This window comes from Camelina sativa, chromosome 14, assembly GCF_030686135.1.
Source record: "Camelina sativa cultivar CO46 ecotype springtype chromosome 14, ASM3068613v1".
NCBI classification, from domain to species: domain Eukaryota; kingdom Viridiplantae; phylum Streptophyta; class Magnoliopsida; order Brassicales; family Brassicaceae; genus Camelina; species Camelina sativa.
Genome location: NC_141893.1, coordinates 3,758,933 through 3,785,149, shown reverse-complemented (window position 1 = coordinate 3,785,149; position 26,217 = coordinate 3,758,933). Strand labels below are relative to the sequence as shown.

Here is a 26,217-nt window from a genome sequence, read left to right as displayed (position 1 = left end):
GAATCCGTCTATCCAATTTTGATAGCTATATATTCATTGAGAAAGTCGCCTTATCTTATCTTTCACCTTCACGAAAGGAGAAGACTTGAGAAACGAAGCGGTTTCATCCGTCAAACCATGAATATGTATTGACTGGTATATATTGGAAGAGCAACCAAAATCGCTAGTATAAACTAACGTTTATAACTTTATATGTAATATTTGATGATAGTCGTCAGTCGTCACCAGCCTTGCTCTTATAATATAGAAATAACCTTTTTATTTTCTAAAATATGGATCTGATCTGATCTTTTGCTTTGAAATTGTATCCGACCAACTGTCAAAATCCGACTCACGAATGACATAAGAAGAGCCTCTCCAAAGATTTAAAGCGTTAGTTAATAATGGCCCTTCAATTTCGCCGAGGGTTACCCCCCATGACGACAGAAACATCCCAAGACAAATATTATTCTGTTCCAATTTTCTCTAACGTGGACACATACAATATTCGTATGTAAGTTATAACGTACCAAAAAGTCCATAATGAAAACCTAAACCCTAATATTAACGATTTTAAAAGAGAAAAAAAAAATCAAGACAGTGTTAATATTCCGCTGACCTCTATTAATTTAAATGTATGGTAGGTTGTGATAATGGTATAGGTAAATTTATTTGACTAATAATTAATTATCTTTAGCATCTGTTTTCTCTTTGTAAATAAAAAAATGTATTCGCGAACAAGTTTCGAAATCCTCATACTCCATAATAATTAATAGTAATAAAAAAAAAAAACACAAGACAAAGAGTTACTCCGCTGACCACTATTAGTTTGAATATACGTACAGTATATACAGTTAAAATAATTTATTCGACTAAACTTTTTTTTGTAAAACCTTAAACCTTGACTAGATTGTGAAAAAATGGCTTTTTTATACCCTCACTAATAACATATGTTAAATTCATACATCATCTATGCTCTTGTGCCAAGTCATACCTCCACTTAATAAAAGTTTAAATTTACAACCTAAAGTTTTGTTTTTGTGCTAAACCATACATAGACATTAACAATGTTAAATCGCGTGATGATGTGGATGCCACGTATTATACCACGTCGTGTTAGTGCAAAACCTAGAATCGAATTATTTTGTTAATACGACGTAGTTGGAGTGTGGGCAGAAATTAAAAGCAACATCGAGCATGCCGTCTCATGTTTTACTTTATTTTTCACAAAACCTGTCGTCTCATTGATCTTCTTTTAACTCTCAACGAAGATCACAACAATTGGGACTTCACTTCTTCTCTAACCATTGACGAATCCGAAGTTAGTAGAAACGTTTTTTGAAGTTAAAGAGTTTTGTGGAAGTGGAATTAGAGTTTCTCATCCCTTCACCCGCTGGAAAAATGAGGTAATTTTGAAATAAATTTTGGGGTTTTCACTTTATTTATCTACATATCATATAGATTTAGTTAAATATCTTATTTTATTTGTATATATTAGATGTGATGTGTGTTTATGTCTCAGTATATACAGTTATTTCCTAATGAGACACAACGTCTTGTTTATGAACACCAAGTACTCGATAATTTGTCAAATTCTAAAAGAAAAAAATTGTTGTTGTCATTTCAGCTATGAGAATGGAAATGCGAATACAGCTGCTGGTGATCATGAGAATGATTATAGAGTTGATGTAGATGAAAATGCCAACGAAACTGGTGGTGATGGAATTGATAACAGAGCTGAAGGTGAGCGGCTTGATGAAGAAGCTCAAGTGGAGGAAAATGTTGCAGGCTTTGTTGATGAAGAAGAGGAGGACAATGATGAATATACTCCTCATAATTCAGATTGTGAAGAAGAGGGAAGACAGTATTTAAGATGCCAAAAAGGTAGTGGAAATATTAGATTGGGGCAGGTATTTGACAACATATCTCAATTTAAAGAAGCTGTAGTTGATTATGCTCTTAAGGAAGGGTGTAATGTGAAGTTCACAAGATGGGGACCTGATAAATCAGAAGTAAAGTGTTCACTTGGTGGTGATTGCAAGTTCAGAATTTATTGTTCATATGAAGCACCAATAGGAGCATACATGGTTAAGAGATGTGAAGATGAGCATTCATGTATTAAGGATGGGTTTAGCAAGGTAGTGAAGGATGGGATTATTGCTAAATTATTGTTGAATGACATTAGAAAAGATCCTACCTACAAGCCAAAGACAATGCAAGACACACTTGAGGAGCGTTACAACTTGATTGTGACACCTGATCAGTGTAGAAAAGCCAAGAGAAAAGCCTTATCGATGATTCAGGATGAACATGATGAGCAATTTTCAAGGATAAAAGACTACCGACTAGAGTTGCTAAGGTAAATAAAATCTATCCAAATAATTCTAATTATTATGTTTTATAGTTGATAATCTAACTTTGTTTCTGATTTTAAAAAGGTCTAATCCAGAATCTACAGTTGAGTTGGGGATAATAACTGGTGATGGTGGTATAGAGTCTTTTGATAGGTTCTATGTGTGCTTTGCAGCCCTCAAGGAGACATGGCTTGCTCATTGTCGCCCTATTATTGGAATAGATGGCTGTTTTTTAAAGAACGATGTTAAGGGTCAACTCTTGGCAGCCGTAGGAAGGGATGCAAATAATCAATTCTTTCCTGTTGCTTGGGCTGTGGTGCAAAAGGAAAATATAGACAGTTGGTTATGGTTTATCCAGAAGCTTAAGACTGATTTGAAACTTCAAGATGGAACTGGATTCACACTTATCTCTGATAGACAAAAAGTAAGTTCAGTGTTCATTTACTCTTTGTCATCTATGTAATCTGTTTAAGATAGTTAGAATAAAGCTCTTTTTTTTACATGATAGGGCTTACTCAATGCTGTTGACCAAGAATTGCCTAAGGTGGAACATCGTATGTGTGCGCGCCACATCTATGGAAACCTAATGAGAGTTTATCCAGGTAAAGAATTGCCTAAGGACTTATTTTGGGCAGTTGCAAAGAGTTTCAACATTGGTGAATATGAGAGAGCCATTGCCGCATTGAAGAACTTTGATGTTGGTGTGTATGAGGCATTGATGATGAGGAATCCACATAATTGTAGCCGCGCTTTTTTCACTTCCACATCAGTGTGTGAAGATGTTTCGAATAATTTCTCTGAGTCCTACAACAATACTATCAACAAAGCCCGAGAGATGCCCCTTGTTGAGATGTTGGAGACAATAAGAAGACAAGCCATGATTCGTATGGATATAAGAAAAAAGAAGGCCATGAAGCATCAAGGAAAATTTAGTCTAAAAGTTGCGAAGACCATCAAGGAAGAGGAGAAACACCGAAAGTTTTGTCAAGTAATTCCTGTTGGAAATAGTCAATTTGAAGTGGTTGAACACAAGCAGGGTCATCATGTTGATATGATTGCAAGAACATGTGCATGTAGGAGGTGGAGTATGACAGGGATTCCTTGTCGTCATGTCTTACGTGTAATATCATATAAGAAGTTTAAGCCTGAGGACTATGTCTCCAACTGGTATTTGACATCTACATGGCGCAAACAATACAATGGTCCTATCAAGGCAGTTAATGGAATGAACTTTTGGGGAAGGTCAGATGAGCGTATGATTCAAGTCCCGCCAAGAGAAGCGTCTCAAGGTGCTAAAAAGAAGCAAAAAAGAATAAAAGGAAAGAATGAGTCTCCGAAGAAAAAGAAGAAAGAGAAGGGAGTAGAAGAACCTCCTGTGAAGAAAACAAAAATTACAAGAGAAGGGAGGGAAATTCATTGTGGAAGGTGTGGTTTGGCAAGACATAACACCAGAAGTTGTCCTAATATTGGTGTCCCGGTTTACAGGCCAAAGAAACAACCTAAAAGTGTTAGTGAGTCTAGTCAAGGGGAAGGATCTAGCCAACCAAGCCACACATCACAATTTGTTTAAGGTACGTAAAATCTTTTCAGTTTTAAGGTTAGATATGCTTCTTCTAAACTTTTTTTGAAACTATCTTTTGTGTTTATTATGCAAGGTTTGATGAAGCGGAGTGAAGAAAATTGGAGTAGTTTTATTGGAGTATGTTTTCTTGATGATTTGACTCAGATACTTGGGTCTTTGGAACCTTATTCTTTATTTTGTTTACCACTGGAACCTTAGTTGGTTAATGTCGTTTGTTTTACGTCTTGGAACCTTGTTAGAAACGGCTTTTTCTTGCCTCCAATTTTAAGAATTTGGAACCATTTTCTTGGCTTGTTATTGCTCCCAGTTTGTGATGTTTTTAACAAACCATGCATCTATCATAAACCAATAAAAATGAGACGACGCTTATAATATTGCTATTTGATAGGTGCAACAATCCAAACGACGTCGTATCATATCACTACGTAGCTTAAAACGACGTTTAAGTAGAGATTTTGATTATTTTTGCACTAACACAACGTGGTATAATATGTGGCATCCACATCATCACGTGATTTAACATTGTTAATGTCTATGTATGGTTTTGCACAAAAACAAAATTTTAGGTTTTAAATTTAAAGTTTTATTAGGTGGAGGTATGACTTGGCACAAGAGCATAGATGATGTATGAATTTAACATATGTCATTAGTGAGGGTATAAAAAAGCCACTTTTCCACTAGATTGTAGAAGGGTAATACAAATATTTATTTATCTTAGCATTTGGCAATTGGCAGGATAAAATATTTGTTTTTATCTATCTAAGTAAAAATGTATATTCGCCTAACTGGTCCTAACGAGAATGCCTATAATTGAGTGGGCCTAAGGCCCAATTAAATGTGAAAAACGGAAGAATCGTAAATACTTAAGAAAGAAGATCACATAAATCTCGAAAAGAAGAAGAAAAAAAAAAAGGAAACAAAAAAACAACAAAAATAGAAAATATCGAAAATGCGGTGAGAGAGAGAGACTCTCATCATATCGTGCTGCGTAGGGCTTTTGACTCCCTTCTTCTCTTTGCTTTTGTAGCCACTCTACACACAGTCCACACCTACTTCTCTCACGCCCGAAGTATACGCCTTTCTCTACCTTGAGATCGGCGTCAGATCCTCCGCCGCATCTTCTTCTCTTCACTATCTCTTCCCTGGTCAGTCTTTTTTTTTTTTTACCTTTCCCTCTCTCTGTTATCTCTGTCTGTCAGTACTTGTGCGGTTCTTAACAGTGGATTTATAGATGATGGAATCCGGCGGTGGTTTCGTGGCCATGGAAGAGAGGATCTCTCCCGGTAGCTTCTTCCAGTTTCCACTTTCTGGATTCCGTGCTTCTCCCAATCGATCCCCTTGTCCTCCCTCTGATCGTGATAGGTTTCTCTTTCTTCCTCTCTTCTTTTTCCACTCTTTTTTTTTTTCCTCTGTTAATGTGAATCTGTGTGAGCTTCTTCTTTTTCATTGTGTGGACAAAATTAGTTTGGTTGTTGTGGATCGGTTTCTTATGAACTTTGCTGCTTTACTTGAGCATTTTAAGTGTCTGCGTGCTTGTGATTGGTCCCTCTGATTGGATTGAGTGTTTTAAAAAAAAAATGATTTTGTTCACGCAGATCCAATTTCTCAATCATAGTCTCACCTCAAAATGTCGCCTTTTTCACACTTTTACTCCATTTGCTCACTTATTAGTCGATTCTAAACAATGAACTCTAAAGGATTTTAACAATAACGCTATGTTTTGGAAATGAACTTACTGATGTATTTTTGCAAGTTTATTTTACATTTGAGTGGTGTGACTCCAAATGTGAACCACTCGATTGTGTTGTGTCGATACACGCCAATTTCAGCGTCCAGTGAAACTTCTTACGTATATGTTTTTCTTCAGGTACTTGACTGAGTTATTGCAAGAGAGACAAAAGTTGGTTCCTTTTTTGCAAGTTATGCCAAATTGCTGCCGACTGCTAAATCAAGGTGGGCTATCTTGTAATGCTATATGCTTTTAGATTTAAGTGTTTTCTTTGAGTGTGTGCACACACAAACTTATGACCATATCCTTGGCTTTCTTCTGTGGCTATGAAGAGGATAGTAGAATGAAATATGTGTTTACATACAACTTTGTATTCTCTTTTGTCCATTCTTGGCAATAAAACTAGGAGACTGAAGATCCCCGTGATGTTCAACTGTTACAGTTTCTTTTGTATGTTTGCTAAATTGCCTACATTGCTGACGTCTGTGCAGAAATCAGGAGGGTCTCTAGCTTTCCTGATCTTGATAGATATGAGCATGGCAGTCCATTTAGATCGCTTGGTCAGCCGACAAATGGAAAGCTTGATTTAGAGGGATGGTCAATGATGCAAGCCGAGGTAAGCCACTGCTCATGTTGAATTATTATGATGGCGTTGCTTACAATTTTCTATTGAAGAGTGGGCTTTATCTATATTAATTGCTGTTGCTTTCTTCAGGAAAACTGTCACCTCCAGAGAGGTTCTCCATTTCGTGCTCCTGCCTCAGTGGGCTGGATTGGGATGCCTGGACTCCCTAACCCACCCATTGTGAAAAGAGTGATAAGACTTGATGTGCCAGTGGATAAATATCCAAGTGTAAGTTTTGAATGTTTTTACCCAAATATGTTATTCTAATTGGCTTGTTCTAGAGTTTAATTCCATTGAACGTTGCAGTATAATTTTGTTGGGCGGATTCTTGGGCCACGTGGAAACTCCCTGAAAAGAGTTGAGCTAGCAACCCACTGCAGGGTGTTTATTAGAGGGCGAGGATCTGTGAAGGATACTGTCAAGGTATGGCTCCTTGTTTATTGATTCTCTGAAGGATTCCATTTTATCAGTTTTTTATAGCAAGTGTAGATGAATGAATTCTTACAGCTCAAACTTCAATTTTCTCATATGTTTTTACCATTCAATCAGTTTTATAGCCATGTGTTGAATACACACACTTTTCTTAGTGTCTTTAGGAGTTTCTTTACCTTTTATGTATAAGCTTGTATGCCACCGTCTTTTGGCATAGCAACTGATTATTATTAAAGGAATGATACATTTTGCTGCATCATCAGCTACTACTCTTGTTTACATTTGAAGATATATAAATTTTGGAAGCCTGTACAGGGAATTAAGTGTTTGAGTTTTAGGTCACAACTCTCATCAAATAACATCATCTGAATAACGATAGTTCTGATTCATTTCTTCTGAGTATTATATTTTCTCAGACATTAAATATGTACCATGCGGTGTCAAGGCTAATACATTTAGTTTTTTTATTTCCCGGCAGGAGGAAAAACTAAAGGGTAAGCCAGGGTACAAGCATCTCTGCGAGCCACTACATGTACTGATCGAAGCCGAGCTTCCAGAGGACATAATAAACTCTCGATTGGAGCATGCAGTGCATTTCCTCGAGTCACTCCTAAAGCCAATGGTACATTACTATCACAAAATTGTAAACATATCCATATGGTTTTGTTACTCCGAACCTTATGTTCACATGGTTTTTGTTCTTTTCTCTACAGGACGAATCAATGGATCACTACAAGAGGGAACAGCTGAAGGAGTTAGCTGCTTTGAATGGTACACTAAGGGAGGAGAGTCCGAGTCCGAGCTTGAGCCCTTGTCTGAGTCCAAGCATGTCACCTTTCAACAGCAAGCGTGCTAAGACTGGACAATAAAGATTTGACCTGAAAGATGATCAATGTTTATTTTTCGCTGCTTGGGACTGAAATCATGGCATGGTCGTGTGGGCAGGACAAAGGCTCTCTTTGCATTGCTCATCTCTCGCCGCGAGGTGACATTGTTCTTCTAAGTTCTAACGTTTGGACTTCTCAATTAATTTATTTTGTCATTAAGTTTATTCTTTATTTTTGAAAATTTTGTTGGTTAGCTGAGATGACCATTAACCAGAGGGTAATAAACTAATAATGGTGTTTAATGAAATGTAATCTCGTTTTCAGTCATGTACCCTTTATTTAAGTTTGAAACCCAACATTAATTTCATTTGAAGTTTTAAAATTTCTCTATTTGACTTGGCCTCTGGTTTTGAGACTCAAGGTTCAGATTCAGCTTCTCGATCAACAAGGTTTTTTGTACCCCCAAGTTTTATTTTCTTTATGCCTTGATGACATTTTATGTTTTATCGTTCTTTATATGTAATATATCTACGAATCTCTTTGAAACTGCTCACCCTGTATATGTATTCTTCACAATACCTCAAACTCAAATGTCATTCATACAAGTTCCCTTGGAGTACTAACTTTTTAATAAACCTGGCTCAATCCCAAAAGAAGGGCAAGGTTGCAGGAATCACTCACTATAAAGAAGTACATGGAATCAAATAGTAATAAGTTGTACAAAAGTGGACCTAATAAAAGCTAAACAAGTAAGAGAATTCCACAAGTTTTGATAGTTTATTTCCAACCAGAAAACAATCGTCTAGAGAGGATAATGATGAATTGATGACGATGATGATCAGTGACGAGACAGCTACATCAGTTACCCATCAAAGTGTGCGTATATTATATATACTTCAAATTTAAATGCCCGGAACGTTCCACCTACATGATCGGACAAAACGAACACAAACATACATGAGGCTTTTGTTGACAAATTGGCGTTTCTAATCCCGAAGACCTAATTCAACCTCCAGTTCATCATCTTCCTCAAACAGCTTTAACAGTCGAGCATACTGCTCATCTCTTTTCTTCTTCTGCCACAGCTTGTATAGGAAGAAGGAGAAGACCGCCACAGCCACAAATCCGAACAGTACGAGGATTACTTTTGTGCCTGTTTTGCTAGAAGAGGAATGAGATTCTGCCTTAACTCCTGCATTCGTATCCTTGGAATCACCTGATAGACCTGCAAATATCACATCAGAAGACTTAGTAGATGACATCTAGGCATGTAACAAAAAAATTAAGGTTCGTAACTGTATGAGAAGCTTTAGTCTGCAAAAGCTACACAATCTAAACTCAAATAGTTAGTATGTTTCTCTTATCTTCGACTAAAGGGGAGCAACAACCACACAAATTGACAACATAGCACAACATCAATTGCAACAAGTATTTACAGAATCTTACGGGGTAAGCGAATGCCTACTTCTTTAAAAGCACATGAGTGTAGAAATAGCTTAACAGTAAAACTTCAAATGTCTGAAACTAGAGACGGCAAAGAGATTCAATGACTTTTACCACAAACTTGGTAATTTATGTCTCATAACTCAAATGCAGCATGCATCACCATGAAAATACTGATGAAATGTACAAATACCATTGCCCTAGTTACAAGAAATAAAAAGCAAGACAAACTCTTCAAATCAGGGTTCGCATTTAGGACAAGGTAACGACATAATCTATAGCGAAACCAAACACACTAATTGCACAGTAACATATTATTTGCTTATGTTAAGCACAAAATTTAGTAACTGTGTGGCGAAGATCTAGAAGGAGCCGAGGTTGAGCTAAATTTGACATAAATCTCGCGAAATCAAAACCTAAATCCCCAAACGAACATTAAATTCCGATGATTCGAACCAAATTGACAGAGAGAACTAGCAATCTAAGGGCTTTCAAGACCAAAATCAGATTAGATCTGAAGAAGACGAACCTAAGACAAACTGCAAACCAATCGAAGCGAAGAATACCAAACGCAGCCATGCTAGACCACTACTTGCTGAGAGCTCTCTCATCTCTCTCTCTCTCTCTCTCTGTTCGCAGGAGAAAGACGGATCGATCTTTTTTTTTGCTGGCGGTGAAGAAAGAACAAATACTTCTGGTGGTAGAACAAACAAGGAACTTTTGATGTTGAAAAATTAAAACAACTATAGAGATTATATGCCTTGTAGTAAGTAGTAAAGAATTATTCATTTGATTTTTTTTTTTTTGCCATCGATTATTCATTTGATTTTTGAGACCAACCATGTATACTATTAATTAATGGATGCCAGTACCTTTAATTTAATTTTTAGTTGTACTTTTTTATTTAAAGTGAATTACTTCAGAAGATTCTTTTATATAAAAAAAATAATTGAGATAATTAACGAAGAGAAATCATTTTCTTATATTTTGACCAATTACTAGTTAGCTTAATTCAAGATTTTCCTTTTCAACAAATTTTAACACACTTCCAAATATGTCAAAAGACTTGACCTAATCGTTTAACTCGACGACCAATAATGTATACAATCTGACCGAAACGACGCGTCAAAACAAATCAACCAGACCATATATTGCCTATTTGCCAGGATAGACTTGCCTGGTCTAAAAACTGGTTTTAGTAAACAGGCAAAGAAAAGTCGAGATGAAACATTAACAAATAACCAAAAAAAGACCACATCCTTGTCCTTTAACACTCAATTAGAAAGAAAGAAAAACAACAGTATAGGCGACACAAGTCACAGAGCAAAATCCCTATTGATAAAGAGAGAGAGAGAGAGAGAGAGAGAGAGAGAGAGAGAGAGAGAGAGAGAGATATGTAAGCCTCAGGCTGCAAATTCTCTCCTTTTCACTTGAAGCACTTGGCGTCCAAGAGAGCCTCACCCTCAAATGGCTCTGCATCTTCAATCATCTGGCTAACACGCTCCTTCTGGGCTTCATCTGAGATATCAACCTTAGTCCACTCGTACAGCTCCATGTCGTACACCTCATCCATAATGAACTTGGGGATCTCTGGTCCACGGAATAGCCATAACCCCGTCACCTTGAAGGGACCCTCTGACCCGCAAATCAGCATCTTTCCAAACGAGTATTTACGTGCCAAGTCCATGCGCTGAAGGAACCCACCCACCTTGTTGAGCGTGACGAATGACACCATGTTCTCATCGTTGTACTTGTAGTCACAAAACCATAGTGAGTATCCCTCTGGGTCATACATGTCCCAGAATCCTGCATTTCAGCCAAAATATTATTAGACATGATAAAACACACATTTGATTCCAATATCTAAAGAATTCCTTTCATTTCCTGATAGCAACTGTAAAACAGGGTAAAAGGAAAAGATCACCACACACCTTTAATAGCAACCCCACGGAAGTTAGATTTGGTGTTTGAGTACAGCCTCTTCCAATCATCCAGTACCATTGGGCTCGGTGGTAAAAGGTCAAGAGGGTTCTTGGCTTTTGGCTTTGGTGCCTCTTCCTCTTCAGCGAGCTTAGGTGCCTCTGCTGCCGGAGCTTCCTTTTTCTTAGGCTCTTCCTTGGGCTTGGCAGGCTGGGCAGCTTTCTTGGAAGCAACAGGAGGGACAGCTTCAGTCTGTTTGACCTCACCAACCACTTTCTTGAAGTTGGGTTGGTTAATCACAGTCCAAAAGTATCTCTCGACGTGGGGGAATTCAGAGGTAAACTTCTTGGTCATGACAGTAGCAAATCCCAAGTTCAAGTTGCAGACAGTGATAATATCAGCAAGGGTGATAGAGTGTCCAACAAGGTAAGTGTTGGAAGCGAGATGTGTGTTCAGAGCATCAAGTGCTCTCTTCAACGCAGAGATAGTCCCTTCCTCAGCCTTCATTTGAATAACAATCAGGGATGAGATACTATTTATATTGTGAAAAGAGTACCTAGACTGCCATCATAGAGAGTTAATGAAAGGCACAAAAGCTTACCGGAGCACTGTATGGCATAAATCCCATTCTTGGGCCAAACCATCTCAAGGTGTTTCCATAGATCTCCAGTGAGGCGAAATCGCTCCATTGCTCAATTTGTGCCTGCAAAAAGCAACATGCAGATAAATATTGAGAAGGAATAATAAAAAATAGACCGACAAACATTAGAGCAGGTGCAAATGGATCAGATACTTACATATTCGATCAGGGAGGATCCGTTCAAAGAGTTCTCACCACCATTCAATCGGCTAACTTCAATGTGGATATCAACATCTCCATTATAAACAACAAGCAATCAAACTAGACATGGAGAGACAAATGAAGTATAATGGTATGAATATATTACCATAACGGGCAATAGCGTTGCTCTCAAATACTGAACCCTCAGGAGTCTCAAGAACAGGAACCTAGCAAGATCACAGAAGCTTTAAGTTAGCTAAAAATAGACCTAATATCAATTCCAGAAATTTAGTAAGCAACGACAAGGTGTTGACAAACCTTTCCAATAGGGTTCATCTTCAAGAACTCTGGTGTTTTGTTAGTGACACCCATCTGAAAGTCAGAGGGGACATCGATCTGCACACCAACATACTCTGCAGCAATGAGTGCCTTATCAGCACTTTTGTTTCCCTTGTACGTGTGCAAGACCTACAATCGCAATTTCATCAGCAAAACTCATCACTCATTCTCTCTATATGTATCCCAGCACTAGTAAACAGCAGCTAGATATGCAGACTAACATAATTTCAATCAAATTGCTAAATCGAACGATTACTACAACTAATAATTCTTGCTTGCTTCTTAACAATTATAAGAGCAACAAATCAGTAAAAAAGATGAGATCGTAACAAGAGACGATCATAGAGAAGAAGAACTCACCAAAGCCATTTCTCTCTCAGACGGAAAATAAACCAACTCCGGGTTTTGAAATCGGATCTGGTTCCAAGGAAAAAAAATCAAGTTGTGAGCTCGATCATATATATACGAATGATGAGCTAATCAGAGAAAAGGACTGATCGGTCGCTAAATCTTACCTGAAAAAATCTTCCGTGAGAGAAATCGAGAGAGAAGCAAATGATGAGGCGGAGAAAGTTATAAAGGAGTGAAGGGATGATGATGATGATGATGATGTGATCTAGGGTTTTTTGAAACGTATGAGTGAAATCCTCTGGTTTAGCTCGGTTTTGTTTTAGTTTTTAATTCTGATTTTGTTTATTTTTCCGGTTAAGCTCTTATTACATTCCAGTTTTCCTTATTTGCCGACGTCTGTAAGCCTTTCTAATTTGTAAAGCCCAACTCGAACTCAAAAAAGCAAGCCGAGAGAAGAAGGTTGAACGGGATCCAGTGGGAAATCAAATTAATTAATTATAATTAAAATCTGAAATTATTTATTTCTTCTTTCTCCTTGCTTCTTCGGGCTTTTTGAAAAACTCCCAAATCTATTTTCTTCCTCGATTAAAGTGGAGCGTAACAATGGCGAGAAGACCGGATGAAGAATACGACTACTTGTTTAAAGTGGTTTTGATCGGAGACTCCGGTGTCGGCAAGTCAAATCTCCTCTCTAGATTCACTCGCAATGAGTTCTGCTTAGAATCCAAATCCACCATCGGTGTCGAATTCGCTACCCGTACTCTCCAAGTATGTCTACTCTTTCTCTCTCTCTCTCTCTCTCTCTCTCTCTCTCTCTCTCTCTCTTTCTCTTTTGGTGTAAATCCCCAACTGTTTCTCGATCTAGGATTCCTTGTAAGTTTCTTTTATTGTCTCTGGAATCAGGATGGACTTGTCCCTTAGTTTTTGGTTGCTTTTATGTGGTTCGATCCGTTTGTTCTATCCTCTTTGTATTCATTCATTTCCCGTAATTTGTGTTTACGAAATACTCGGAAACCGCCATTTGTGTGTGTTGGAATATTTGAGCTTGGTTCTGAATTTTGATGTTTGCTTTGAACATTTAGGCGTTTTTTTTGTTTGTTGATAATGATCCCAAGCTTCTTGTACTATGGCTGTTTAGCGTTGTGGCTGCCTCACATGTCAGATCTAAAAACCTTTGTTTAAAGCAGATCTACAACATCATTTACTTCTAATTAGAGTATTAGACTATGAAAATTGTAAAATTTGTTACTTAAGTAATGATGAATCATGGTCATTGTTTCACAGTTATGCATTTTGTTGATTACTTAGCTGCCAGTTTAAGCATTTTGCTGCTGTTGCTCATTATTTTTTAACCTCTTTGGCAAAAACAATCATCTTTGTACTAAGGTGGAAGGAAGGACTGTGAAAGCTCAGATATGGGACACTGCTGGACAAGAACGATACAGAGCCATAACCAGCGCCTACTACCGAGGTGCTCTTGGAGCTCTCTTGGTCTACGACGTCACTAAGCCAACAACTTTTGAGAACGTAAGCAGGTGGTTAAAAGAACTCAGAGACCATGCTGATTCCAATATTGTGATCATGTTGATTGGTAATAAGACAGATCTGAAGCATCTCAGAGCTGTTGCCACAGAGGATGCTCAGAGCTATGCAGAGAAAGAAGGCTTGTCTTTCATTGAGACATCTGCTCTCGAGGCATTAAACGTAGAGAAGGCTTTTCAGACGATTCTCTCAGAGATTTATAGGATTATCAGCAAGAAATCGATATCTTCGGACCAGGGAACTACAAATGCTAACGTCAAGGAAGGCCAAACGATTGATGTCGCTGCTACTTCTGATTCAAACGTTAAGAAGCCTTGTTGCTCTTCCTCTTGAAAGGCTTTGTTTTTTTTTGTGTCTCACTTTAAAAGCCAATATCTATGCGACTTTGTTTTAAGGCTTTGCGTTGTGTTACACTAGCTAAAATATATGCAAGTTGCCTCTGTTTTTTTTTTTTTGTTGTTGATAAGAACTCTAAGATGACATTCTATATGGAGTATGGAATCGTTCATAGAAATTGTGAAAAATGAAATATTATTTTTAGGCAATTGTTTGTAGTTTTTGATTGGTAGTTGTAATATATATAATATATATAATTAAAAAAAATGCAAAAGAGAATACTGTAGAATGAAATAAACAAAGAGACCAACATAGTATTTTGAATTATGAACAGAGCCGAAATTGTGGCTTGGTTTTTCTAAAGATAGTAACAAATTAACAAAATCGCACAATATACATTTTCAAGAAGACAGAAAAAAGCAAATATACCAGTTACTGAAACAAAAGTTAAGAAAGAAGACAGGCAAAGCAAAAAAAAATAAAAATTATCAGTTTATTTATGAAATTTTGGAAAAGGAAATATACCAATTACTGATTAAAAAGATAAGTAATAAATATCTTTTTTTTTTTAGCAAGTTTTCAATTATCAAATTGGTAAATTTTCAAGTTTTCCAGCATTTCCCGCCTATATATATAGTTTGCAGATCAATAAACAATCAATTTTTATCATCACAAAACAATTCTACTTTGCGTTTACTTTTTTCTTTTTCTTCTTATTATTCAAAAACGATGGAGATCTCAATCTTGGGATGGTGTTTCATAGTCGTAGCTATACTAATCTTGGCGGCTTTATTCAGTGTTTGCGGAGAACGGCCTAGCGAGGAGGGAACAAAAGATGCGAGTGTGGAGAAGGAAGATCCGGTCTGATCCATTCTTGTGTGTTTAATACTAAAATATTAGAGTCTCTCAAGAACTTTAAAAAGTTAATTATGGTTTCTTATCTTGTGTGTTCTTTCGATGATTATTGATCACCAAAGTTAATTAAGAACAATCTATCAGATTCATATAAACCAGATTCCATATAAACCAACTCGAAGTTTCAACATTTTTTAAGTTTGAAGCCTTTTTACATGTAATCTATATATATGCCATGGTTTCGAGTTTCGACTGTTCTAAAACTAAAAACAACATAGGACCGGATAATTAAACTGGATATTAGAGCTAGGACAGTTATTGTATGAGGTGTACCCGAACCCTCTCCCCTCCCCCATACCCTCTCACACGACTCCCTTCCACTTTTCTTCTCTTGTCTTCTTCTTACATCTCATCAGAACACATATTTAATGTAATAATCCAAAACTAAACCAATATTTTTATATACGTTTTTAACTTATTCCCATGTCTTTATCTAATATTCAATCCCATATATAATATATACACCACAATATCCTATCTTTCATCTTACACTCATCCGTCCATCTCTCAAACACCAAAACAACCACAAAACATAAGACACACAACTTAGATCTCATCATGGATGTCGTTTATCCGGAACATCAAATGAGGAAACCATCGGTGGAGATACCCCCGAGGAAGCTTCTTTTATCATCCAAGAGTTTTCCGGCAGCGGATTCTTCATCCGGATAATTGAACAAACCGGATAATTGAACCGGATAATTTAACCGAATTATTTAACCGAAATTGGGAAATAAGAGAAAACCTAAAATATATAAAACCAATGTCAATTTCTCTTTTGGACGTAACTGCGGTTAAATCCAAAGATATCCTAACAAACTCTCTAAGATGACATTCTATGGAGTATGGAATCGTTCATACAAATTGTGAAAAATGAAATATTATTTTTAGACAATTGTTTGTAGTTTTTGATTGGTAGTTGTAATATATAATTAAAAAATGTAAAAGAGAAAAAAAATGAAAGAAACAAAGCGACCAACGTAGTATTTGAATTATGAACAGAGCAGAAACTGTAGCTTGATTTTTCTAAAGATAGTAACAAATTAACAAAATCAAACAATTTACATTTTTCAAGAAGACAGGAAAAAAGCAAATATACCAGTTATTGAATGGAAAGTTAAGAAGAAGACAGACAAAGCAAAAAAAAAATTATCAGTTTATTTATGAAATTTTGAAAAAGAAAATATACCAGTTATTGATTGAAAATAAGTAATAAATATCTTATTTTCTAGCAAGTTTTCAATTATCAAAAATAGTTTTTCTAGCAGTTCCCGGCTATATATATAGTTTTAGGATCAACAAGCAAGCAATTTTAATCAACTTTGCGTTTACTCTCTTTTTTCTTTTTATTATTCAAAAACGATGGAGATCTCAATCTTGACATGGTGTTTCATAGTCATAGCTATAATAATCTTGTCGTCGGTTTTATACAGTATTTGCGTAGAGCGGGAGGTGGAAACAAAAGATGGGAGTGTGGAGAAGGAAAATCCAGTCTGATCCTTGTGTGTTTAATTCTAAAAGATTAGAGTCTCTCAAGAACTTTTAAAAGTTAATTATGGTTTCTTATCTTGTGTCTTGTTTTGATGAATAAAGGTTTCCGAGTATTTTGACAATTTTATTGATCACCAAAGTTAATTAAGAATAATCTATCATATTCTATATAAACCAACTCGAAGTTTCTACGTTCTTTTAAGTTTGCGTAACTTGAAAACAATTTTTCATGGAAATCTGAAGCTTATAGTTTTTATTATTGTATTTAGTATTAGTATGCGAGCGTGGCTTGAAGCCTTTTTTACTTGTAATCGTTCGTTATGCCATCGTCCGGAATAATTGAACCGGAATAATTGAACCGAAATTGGGAAATAAGAGAAAACCTAAATATATAAAACCAAAGTCACTTTCTCTTTTGGACGTAACTGCGGTGGTTAAATCCAAAGATATCCTCAAAAACCCTAGAAATCGAGTTCCCCTTATCTCCCAACTGGCTCAGTCTCTCTCAAATCTCCGATTGCTTTCGCGGTGGACTCGATTCGTGATTCCTCCAAGTTCCTCATTCTTAAGGTAATCCTCTCTCAGATCAGCTACGTTCAAATCTTCTCTTTTGTTCTCATCCCCCACCCAAGCGTGTGGACTCGATTTGCTGTTGTTTCGTTCATTGAATTGAGGTTTTGTTTTTTGTGTTTTGGATTATTGTTTGGGGTAGGCACTGTCACGAAATGGCATCTGATTCGAAAAGCTTCGCAAGGAGAGATCGTCTTCTTGAGATTGAGGTAGCGGTTAGAAAACTGTGGGAAGATGAGCAAGTGTTTAGGGCTGAGTCTCGTGAGAATCTTCCAAAGCCAGGAGAGAAGTTCTTCTCGACATTCCCTTTCCCGTATATGAATGGTTACCTACACATTGGGCATGCTTTCTCACTTTCCAAGGTTGATTTTGCTTCTGCTTACCATAGGCTTAGAGGAGCTAACGTGCTTCTTCCTTTTGGTTTCCATTGTACTGGTATGCCAATCAAGGCTTCAGCAGATAAGCTTTCTCGTGAGATCCAACAGTTTGGTAACCCTCCTGTGTTCACTGCTGAAGACAACACTAAGCCAGTTGCGGAAGTTGAGGAGGAGAGCAGTGATACACCAGCTTTACCTGGTCAGTTCAAGGGGAAAAAGTCCAAGGTTGCTGCGAAATCTGGTGGACAGGTTTATCAGTGGGAGATTATGCGCAGTTTTGGTCTCACTGACAGTGAGATTGCAGAGTTCCAAGATCCTTACAAATGGTTGTACTACTTTCCCCCGTTGGCTGTTGAAGATCTCAAGGCATACGGATTGGGTTGTGACTGGAGACGGTCTTTTGTTACCACTGACGTTAATCCCTTTTTCGATGCCTTTGTGAGGTGGCAGATGAGGAAGTTGAAATCTATGGGAAAGATTGTGAAAGACCGTAGGTACACAGTCTTCTCACCTTTAGATGGCCAGCCTTGTGCTGATCACGACCGTGCTACTGGCGAAGGTGTTCAGCCGCAAGAGTATACGCTCATAAAGATGGAAGTAGTCAAGCCATTTCCTCTGAAACTGGGTCCTTTGGAAGGAAAGAACGTTTATTTGGCTGCAGCTACTTTGAGGCCTGAGACCATGTATGGACAAACAAACGCTTGGGTACTGCCTGATGGTAAATATGGAGCCTATGAAATCAATGAAAGTGATGTCTTCATCCTTACTGAGAGAGCTGCACTCAACCTTGCCTACCAGAACTTCTCGAAGATCCCTCAGAAGCCATCCTGCTTGGTTGAGTTGACTGGGCATGATCTGATTGGACTCCCGTTAAGGTCTCCTCTGTCAGTTACGGAGATCATCTATGCCCTGCCTATGATGACCATTCTGACCAACAAAGGTACTGGCATTGTCACCAGTGTGCCTAGTGATGCCCCTGATGATTACATGGCATTAAAAGATTTAAACGACAAGCCTGATTTTCAAAAAAAGTTTGGTGTGAAACAGGAGTGGCTGCCCTCTGAAATCATACCGATTATCAACATTCCGGAATTTGGGGATAGGGCTGCTGAAAAGGTCTGCTTGGATTTGAAAATTAAAAGTCAGAATGATAAGGAAAAGCTTGTAGAGGCTAAGAGGTTGACTTACCTGAAAGGATTCACTGAAGGAACCATGCTTATTGGAGAGTTTGTTGGTAGGAAAGTTCAAGAAATCAAGCCCATTATCAAGACAAAGCTCATAGAGAGTGGTGAGGCAATCATATACAGTGAACCTGAAAAGCCGGTGATGTCAAGATCAGGTGATGAATGTGTTGTGGCTCTCACAGATCAGTGGTACATAACTTACGGCGAAACAGAATGGCGAAATATGGCTGAGGAATGCTTATCAAAAATGAATCTCTATTCTGAAGAAACAAGGCATGGCTTTGAGCACACTTTGAGCTGGCTCAATCAGTGGGCTTGTTCACGGTCTTTTGGTCTAGGAACTCGTATTCCCTGGGATGAACAGTTCCTTGTGGAATCCTTGTCCGATTCATCTCTTTATATGGCCTATTACACAGTTGCCCATTTCTTTCACGGTGGAGAAGACATGTATAAAGGTAGCAAGTCTTTGATCCAGCCGCAGCAGATGAATGATGAAGTTTGGGAGTATCTCTTCTGTGATGGCCCGTACCCAAAATCATCTGATATTCCATCAGCTGTCTTAAGTAAGATGAAGCAGGAATTTGATTACTGGTACCCGCTAGATCTTCGAGTTTCAGGAAAAGATCTTATTCAGAATCATTTGACATTTTTCATCTACAACCACACTGCACTATTGGCGAATCGTAACTGGCCACGTGGCATCAGATGTAATGGTCACATCATGTTGAATTCTGAAAAGATGTCAAAGTCAACTGGAAATTTCAGAACCCTGCGCCAGGCTATTGAAGAATTCTCTGCCACTGCCACAAGATTTTCTTTGGCTGATGCTGGTGATGGTGTCGACGATGCAAATTTTGTGTTTGAAACTGCAAATGCTGCCATTTTACGGCTGACAAAAGAGCTCACATGGATGGAAGAAGTTCTGGCTGCTGAATCCTCTTTAAGAGCAGGCCCTCCATCTACGTATGCTGATAAAGTGTTTGAAAATGACATGAACATTGCTATCAGATTGACTGAAAAGGCATACAAAGATTGTTTGTTTAGGGAGGCACTTAAAAATGGGTTTTACGACTTACAAGCTGCTCGAGATGAGTATAGACTCTCTTGTGGACATGGCGGCATGAACCATGACTTGGTACTGACCTTTATGGATGTGCAAACACGCCTCATTGAACCAATCTGTCCCCAGTTTGCAGAATATGTTTGGAGGACACTTTTGAAGAAGGAAGGTTGTGTGGTATCAGCAGGCTGGCCAACATCAGCTGAGCCAGATTTGGTGCTCAAGAGTGCAAACAAATATTTGCAAGATTCTATCGTGTTAATGCGAAAGCTTCTACAAAAACAACTCTTAGGTTCCAAGAAGGCTGGTAAGAAAGGTGCCCAAGTAACAGCAGTGCCAGAGGGGAAGTTAAGGGGCCTAGTATATGTCAATGAGCAATTTGATGGATGGAGAGCTCACTGCCTCGAGGTTCTGCAAAGCAAATTTGACCAACAAACCCGTCGTTTTGCCCCAGATGCAGAGATACTTGCAGAACTAAGGGAGATATTGAAGGAGGGACAAGCAGATAACTTCAAACAAATCCAGAAGCTTTGCATGCCTTTCCTTAAATTCAAGAAGGACGAGGCAATATCTATTGGCACTCAGGCTCTAAATTTGAGGTTGCCTTTTGGAGAGCTCGACGTCCTTCGGAGTAACATGGACTTGATCAAGCGACAACTTGGTCTTGAAGAGGTTGAAATATATTCTGCAAGTAACCCTGACGATGTTTCAAAGGCTGGTCCACATGCTTCACTGCTGACGCAGAATCCTCCATCTCCAGGCAGTCCAACTGCTATCTTTGTGCCCAGGTAAAAGCGAGTTATTTCATTACAATTGCTTCCTAATAGAAGCAGCATGAATGCTCTTTTTGTTTCTGGTCAACTAAACTGAACGAACTCTTAACTGTTTCAGCACCTAGTGTCTGCCCTCCAGCCTAAAAGTGTGCGACAAGTTTCAACTACAAGTCAAGAGGTTGAAGGATTGGGAGTTTACAGAGATTTTGGTATTTTATTATGAGTTAGACTTGATAGTTAAGTTTGTTGACTTCTTTGCTGAGTTTTTGTCTTTTATTTCTGGTATTGTGTGGTAAGATCTGTTCTTTCTTATCGATACAACAATATTGCTCATATGTGCTACTTTTTCCTCCTGATCAGCTTTCTAGATTTCTTTTACTAGTAAAGCTTTACTGGACCAAAACAAAGTTGACAATGCTCATTTACAGGAAACTTGATTTTAAGCATTAAGAAAGTCTAGTTTCTTGCTATAGCTTAATTCTCTAGGCTCTTTAATACTGATAGTGAACAAGTAGAACAACAAGGACGATAAAGAGTTACAGATTGGGAGAAACAGAGGAGATCTAAGGTAACATGTGTTCACTATGGACAAAAGAGTCTATCTGATTCTGATTGCGATCCAACTCTATAGCTAGGGATAACAAAATGCCTTAGTCTCCCTTCCTGTTTCTTCATGTACCCTTCACACAAGAAAGCCTTAGAGAATTTGTCTTCTATTTCCCTGTTCACATCATGCACAAACACATCGGTCTCTCCTCTTTGTTTCCTGTTCCTCGCCATCATTCCCGCTGTGTAAATTGCTGTCATTCTCCCAGGAGCCTCATCATAGTAGCCAGTCGGTGCATCAACCATGATTAGATCCCAACTAGTCTCATAGATATCTGCAGGTAAACCCTTGAGTGCTAGTTGACACATTGAGTACCGTGGGTCTCCAATGGCTGTGCATTCAGGTCCTTTCCCAACTTCTATGAGATTATCGGCTTGATTGACTTTACTGTCGTATATTACATGGTACGATTCCAGCATTGGAAACCGTCTCTTGATCTGTTTTATCCATGCTTCATCTTCTTCAAGAAATACCGTCCGGCCTCCATAGTTGAGAGAGCTCCACATGAGGCTGTCATGGCCTAGACCAAACACCAAGAAATTGCAGGGTGACTTCTTGCTGAGTACTTCACTGCTAACTGCTATTTCTTTGAGCGTTTGTTGTGGTGTGATAACTGAAGTCGAGTAATGGATCAGGGCTTGTGCAAGGGAACGTGGTAGCTTATTGCAGGCACCAGAACAACGCTCTGATCTCCTATCTTCTGGAGTTTGGCGTGACCGTGAAGATGTCAGAGTTGATCTCAAGATGAATATGAGAATTAAGGTGGCAAGAAGACAAACAAGGAGAAGCTTGAGTTTGTGGCTTTGATTTGCTTTAGGCCTCATTGTCTAATTTCAAATATAACAACTTGGATTCTGCAGAAGTTACAGTCTTGTTCTTAGATACTTATAGGAAATATGCTGATGAGATGAAAGCAGAAGTTGGGTTTATGCTTAGAGATGAAGGTAAGGAAATCTATAAGGGTACATGAGTACGACACAGCAGCTAATTTCAGGCTCTGCAAGAAGCAAGAGAGTGAAGCCTTCTATTTAAGTTTCTTGGTGGTTGGATCGTTTAAAAAAAGTTTCAATCTTGAAAAGGATCATATGTTTAATGGATTGCTTAGTGCAACTGAAATACCAAGTAGTACACACAATAATTATTGATTCTATCTACTAAGACTACACAATTTTAAATTTTACAAGAACAAGATTAAAATAAAGATTACACAAATATTAGCTTTCGACCCCACTAAAGATCAGTTAACTGTACATTGCAGAACCTCAACACATTCTTTCATTCCTTTTCCTGATATCTCAAAAGTTGTTTCTTCCTTTTATGCTTCTTCTTCTCTGATATATATTTCACCTGCCAGTTGCAGCGAGAAACGCTTGAACCTATCCGTTATCATCTCTATTCGTCTTCTTACCCGCCCGAGCTTTGCGAACTGCTACCTGAATCTGTCTTTCATGTTCTTTCAACATTTCATTTAAGTTTCCTCCTGCAGAAACCAATGGCCCTGAGCAGTGCATTCTCTCTGTCTTTTCACCGTGACCCTAAAGATAATCAAAAAAACATGAGCCCACAAAAGAGTTTCAAAGAAAAGCACAATTACACAGTTTGGATGTTCTTCTTACCGGTATATATTCTTTGTGTTTTGTATAACCTTTGGGTTTAACCAGGAAACGTTGGGACCAATCACCATCGTTCTGCCTGCTGTTATAACTATCTTCAAGCCACCGTGGATTTGCTATAGCGAAATGTGATCCATCTCTAGCAGCTACCGAGTTTGAGAATCTTGTCAATTGGGATGCTCCGCGTTGGACAAAAGACCGCTGTGTCCTCAATTCTTTTCTAGGAGACCGGCTGGAACCCCTCATAACATTATCTCCATATCTATTTACCGAGGACACACCATAACGAGTGTTACCGACTTGTGGAGTTCCACTCTTCAGTGGTTCTATTCGGTATCTAGCTGCATCTTCACCAGGATTGAACTTTTCACGTTTCTTTACAAAACAAGAAAATAGTCAGATATTTAGGATCACATGAATGAATATAACCATAATATATGTGTAAGTGTATTATGCCAGAATCAGACGTACTTGTATTGATGTCAGCAACTCAGCATTGGCATCTGGAGCCGACGCACCTTTAGATACTTGTTTTGACTCATTTTGTTTACTGCTAGTGCCTTTCTTTCTGGTGAATGAGAGGAAATTGGGACGTGTCAGTGTTCATTCAGTTATTATATCCTTCAGAAACATTTTGTACACTATGATACTAGTGGAATCTGGATCTTACCGTTTTGCTTCCTCATCTCGAGCCTTGACATCAATTTCCTTTCTCGGTTGGTACTTTGGTAAACTTGAGGGCTCACTTGCAAAAGGCTTTGTCGTAAAGAACTGAACAGAACGAAAAAGAAAATAAGTGTGAGACAAGTACCATATAAACCTGCATTCCGCTAAACAAAGCGAGTCACAAAGCATACATTTTCAATATACAACGTTCATAGACTTGCATTTCGAAGTCAAATATATATCAGAATAAAGAAGCTAGAATCTATGATTTCATATATGTTGTCATATAAGAAAAACCCAAAAAGTTGGAATGTTATGGTAGTGCTTTTACCTCGCTTTGAAGGGCAGAATCTGTGGTTCCACGAGCATTTGGTTCTACAGCTAAAAGAACCTCAACTAGGGCCAAAGCTGACGATGGAAGACTCTTAAATGACTCGGCTACACACCTTTTGTAAGGTTGTTGAGGTTTAAAGATGGTGGCATGTGGAAGTTTCGATTTTTTCCAATACTCTTCAGAAGGTGAGCCACAAAGTTTGAAGATCTTGTGTAATTGTTCTACCTCGGTTCTACCGGGCATGATAGGCTTCCCATTAAAGAGTTCAGCTAGTATGCATCCTGTGCTCCACAGATCCACAGTAACTCCATAGTCTGTTGACCCGAGCAATAGTTCAGGTGGGCGGTACCACAAAGTTACAACACGGCTAGTGAGAGGCTGCTTCTGGTGGCTCCCGTAAAAGTTGGCAAGACCGAAATCTCCAATTTTGAGATTGTTGCTCTGGTCAAGAAGAAGATTAGAGCCCTTGATGTCACGATGCAATACACCTCGGCTATGACAATGTTCTAGACCATGAAGCAACTGTTTCATATAGTACTTAATCTGCCAAGCACAATAACATTAGACGTTTATCAACCACAAAATATTATAGTATGCATATATATTGTGGAGAAATAGTAATAATATACCTGTGCCTCGGAGAAGTTAACCCCAGGGGTTGAAGCAAGGCCAGCAAGATCGTGTTCCATATATTCAAATATAAGATACATACTCCCTGATACTCTTGAAGTGATCAAACCCTCAAGCTTCATAACATTAGGATGGTCAAGCCTTCGAAGGATGATTATTTCTCTTGCCATGAACCGAACACTGTCCGGATCCGTATTAGCAAACCGCACTTTCTTCAGTGCAACTAATTGGTTCGTCTCTAAATCCCTGGCTTTGTAGACACTGCTATACGTCCCTTGTCCAATCTAAAAAGTAACCAACAATGTCAAAATGCAAGACAAAGACAACAAAAACAAATCATCTCAAAGTTATAATTAAACACACACAAAAAGGCCTCCTTACCTTTTCCAACTTCTCGAAAGAATCAGCCTTGCGTGGAATCCACCCATTGATAGCTTCTCCAGCAACTGAAGCCAACCAAGAAGGCCAACCAGCCATAACCTGAGCACCTCTTTCCCCATTACTAATGCTGCATATTCTAGTCATCATAGGTTGTTGCAATGTCCCTGTGTTGTTGTCAACCACCTCAGCGGTGGTGGGCCGTCTCTGAAACAACGATCTAGAAGACTTTCTCTCGAGATGCACCTTCTTCTCCGCAACAACCTCATCATTGTTCTTGGCATCAGCAATGGGTATCAACAACCTCAATGTGGTGGAGTCATTGTTGTTGTTGTTGTTGTTACCGCTTCCCTCTGACTCTGATCCTACATTGTTGTTGTCTTTGGCAGAGGAAACAAACTTTTTCTTCTTCTTCTTGGAGGTTTTATTAGGCTTGCGTCGTTTCTCCTTCACATTAACATTGTTGATAATGGTGTCGTTCTCGACGTTATCATTTGCTCGTGTTCCTTTGGTGCAATTGCAGCCCATAATTCTACACAGTTTCTTGATTCCTTGAACCGTCCACAGTTTCCTGACCGGAATCAGGAAACTGTATGTTTTGATTAGCCTCCTAATCTTTTCTTCTTCTTTTCCTTCACTGAAGAATGATATTGCACCCCACACCACAACCAATCCCCACAGAGGAACAAACAATCCTGGAACTTATTGGATTTAACAAAAATCCTAAAATCAAATGTATGATATTTAGAAGAAGGGGAAACAAAAAGAGAGGAGCCTTTTTGTATATGTAACAAAAACTGGAAAAATTTGAGGTCAGTTTCGTGATGTGGATTCAAACAATGATTCGTATTCTTTGCTCTCAATCTTTTTTTTTTTCCAAGAAACCAAATTGAAATTAAAGAATCAAAGGAAGAAGACTTGGGTCAGTAGAGAAAAAATAAATAAAAAAAATCATGGTAAGATTAAATGGATTCCTAAAATTGCGAATAGCCGCCTATAAGAAACTGTGAAAATTAGAACAGCAACGGATGAACTGAAGATTGTCTTTGTCTTTTGTCTATTTTAGGTAATTCAATAAGCAAACAGAAATAACCAAAAACAATGTAACAAGGAGAAGAAGAAGAAGCAGCTGGTTTCTATCTGTCTCTACAGAGCAAGTGTTTGAAAATGAGAGGAGACACAAAATTAGTAACTTACTTTTAACTCTTTAAGTCTTACTGTTCAAAAGAAGTTAACTGAGGAGTAGTAGGCTGTGTTGCTGATACGTTAAGTGATCGTCACGTGGAGCCCTGTGGGTGACAAAACACGTCAAACATAGCTTACTTAAATTAGGCAGACTGTTGTAATTAAGAGTTAAATACCATATGAGATTTGTAAGA

The 26,217-nt window shown here is 38.2% G+C and overlaps 7 protein-coding genes and 1 pseudogene across 11 annotated transcripts; 4 read left to right on the top strand and 4 right to left on the bottom strand.

The window, feature by feature from the left end:
- Nucleotides 1–1,180: 1,180 nt before the first annotated feature.
- On the top strand, nt 1,181–4,206 carry LOC104774293 (uncharacterized). The gene is made up of 5 exons (XM_087483579.1): nt 1,181–1,385; nt 1,607–2,338; nt 2,418–2,757; nt 2,842–3,904; nt 3,989–4,206. The coding sequence occupies exons 1-4, from the start codon at nt 1,381–1,383 to the stop codon at nt 3,901–3,903; spliced, it is 2,139 nt and encodes a 712-aa protein (XP_087339705.1). The 5' UTR covers nt 1,181–1,380; the 3' UTR covers nt 3,904; nt 3,989–4,206.
- A 574-nt stretch (nt 4,207–4,780) lies between these two features.
- LOC104739563 (KH domain-containing protein At1g09660/At1g09670) lies at nt 4,781–7,910 on the top strand. Its single transcript, XM_010459961.3, has 8 exons — nt 4,781–5,060; nt 5,147–5,277; nt 5,783–5,868; nt 6,136–6,260; nt 6,360–6,497; nt 6,576–6,692; nt 7,180–7,323; nt 7,415–7,910. The coding sequence occupies exons 2-8, from the start codon at nt 5,147–5,149 to the stop codon at nt 7,568–7,570; spliced, it is 897 nt and encodes a 298-aa protein (XP_010458263.1). The 5' UTR covers nt 4,781–5,060; the 3' UTR covers nt 7,571–7,910.
- A 238-nt stretch (nt 7,911–8,148) lies between these two features.
- LOC104739562 (uncharacterized) lies at nt 8,149–9,712 on the bottom strand. Its single transcript, XM_010459960.3, has 2 exons — nt 9,501–9,712; nt 8,149–8,753 (listed from the first exon to the last, which is right to left on the bottom strand). The coding sequence occupies exons 1-2, from the start codon at nt 9,580–9,582 to the stop codon at nt 8,515–8,517; spliced, it is 321 nt and encodes a 106-aa protein (XP_010458262.1). The 5' UTR covers nt 9,583–9,712; the 3' UTR covers nt 8,149–8,514.
- Nucleotides 9,713–10,103: 391 nt separating this feature from the next.
- Nucleotides 10,104–12,786, bottom strand: LOC104739561 (putative elongation factor 1-gamma 1). The gene is made up of 8 exons (XM_010459958.3): nt 12,527–12,786; nt 12,372–12,428; nt 11,991–12,140; nt 11,839–11,899; nt 11,689–11,744; nt 11,493–11,594; nt 10,903–11,392; nt 10,104–10,777 (listed from the first exon to the last, which is right to left on the bottom strand). The coding sequence occupies exons 2-8, from the start codon at nt 12,378–12,380 to the stop codon at nt 10,398–10,400; spliced, it is 1,248 nt and encodes a 415-aa protein (XP_010458260.1). The 5' UTR covers nt 12,381–12,428; nt 12,527–12,786; the 3' UTR covers nt 10,104–10,397.
- LOC104739560 (ras-related protein RABA2a) lies at nt 12,769–14,449 on the top strand. Its single transcript, XM_010459957.3, has 2 exons — nt 12,769–13,130; nt 13,749–14,449. Exons 1-2 carry the CDS (start codon nt 12,966–12,968, stop codon nt 14,235–14,237), a joined length of 654 nt encoding a protein of 217 aa, XP_010458259.2. The 5' UTR covers nt 12,769–12,965; the 3' UTR covers nt 14,238–14,449.
- A 2,426-nt stretch (nt 14,450–16,875) lies between these two features.
- Nucleotides 16,876–21,017, top strand: LOC104739559 (leucine--tRNA ligase, cytoplasmic). Of its 2 annotated transcripts, XM_010459956.2 has the most exons (3): nt 16,876–17,216; nt 17,359–20,625; nt 20,729–21,017. In XM_010459956.2, exons 2-3 carry the CDS (start codon nt 17,372–17,374, stop codon nt 20,733–20,735), a joined length of 3,261 nt encoding a protein of 1,086 aa, XP_010458258.1. In that variant the 5' UTR covers nt 16,876–17,216; nt 17,359–17,371; the 3' UTR covers nt 20,736–21,017. The 2 variants fall into 2 exon arrangements, with proteins under 2 accessions (XP_010458258.1, XP_087340472.1); XM_087484346.1 differs by lacking the exon at nt 20,729–21,017 and having other exon boundaries at nt 17,070–17,216; nt 17,359–20,629.
- Nucleotides 21,018–21,031: 14 nt separating this feature from the next.
- LOC104739558 (glucuronoxylan 4-O-methyltransferase 1 pseudogene) lies at nt 21,032–22,127 on the bottom strand (annotated as a pseudogene). Its single transcript, XR_015580000.1, has one exon. The product of XR_015580000.1 is annotated as a glucuronoxylan 4-O-methyltransferase 1 pseudogene (transcript).
- A 159-nt stretch (nt 22,128–22,286) lies between these two features.
- On the bottom strand, nt 22,287–26,172 carry LOC104739556 (putative serine/threonine-protein kinase At1g09600). Of its 3 annotated transcripts, none has more exons than XM_010459951.3 (8): nt 26,036–26,172; nt 24,842–25,533; nt 24,460–24,744; nt 23,828–24,373; nt 23,501–23,601; nt 23,302–23,398; nt 22,834–23,205; nt 22,287–22,752 (listed from the first exon to the last, which is right to left on the bottom strand). In XM_010459951.3, exons 2-8 carry the CDS (start codon nt 25,364–25,366, stop codon nt 22,594–22,596), a joined length of 2,085 nt encoding a protein of 694 aa, XP_010458253.1. In that variant the 5' UTR covers nt 25,367–25,533; nt 26,036–26,172; the 3' UTR covers nt 22,287–22,593. The 3 variants fall into 3 exon arrangements, with proteins under 3 accessions (XP_010458253.1, XP_087340474.1, XP_010458252.1); XM_087484348.1 differs by having other exon boundaries at nt 24,842–25,561; nt 26,036–26,127; XM_010459950.3 differs by having other exon boundaries at nt 24,842–26,093.
- Between the last annotated feature and the right edge of the window lie 45 nt (nt 26,173–26,217).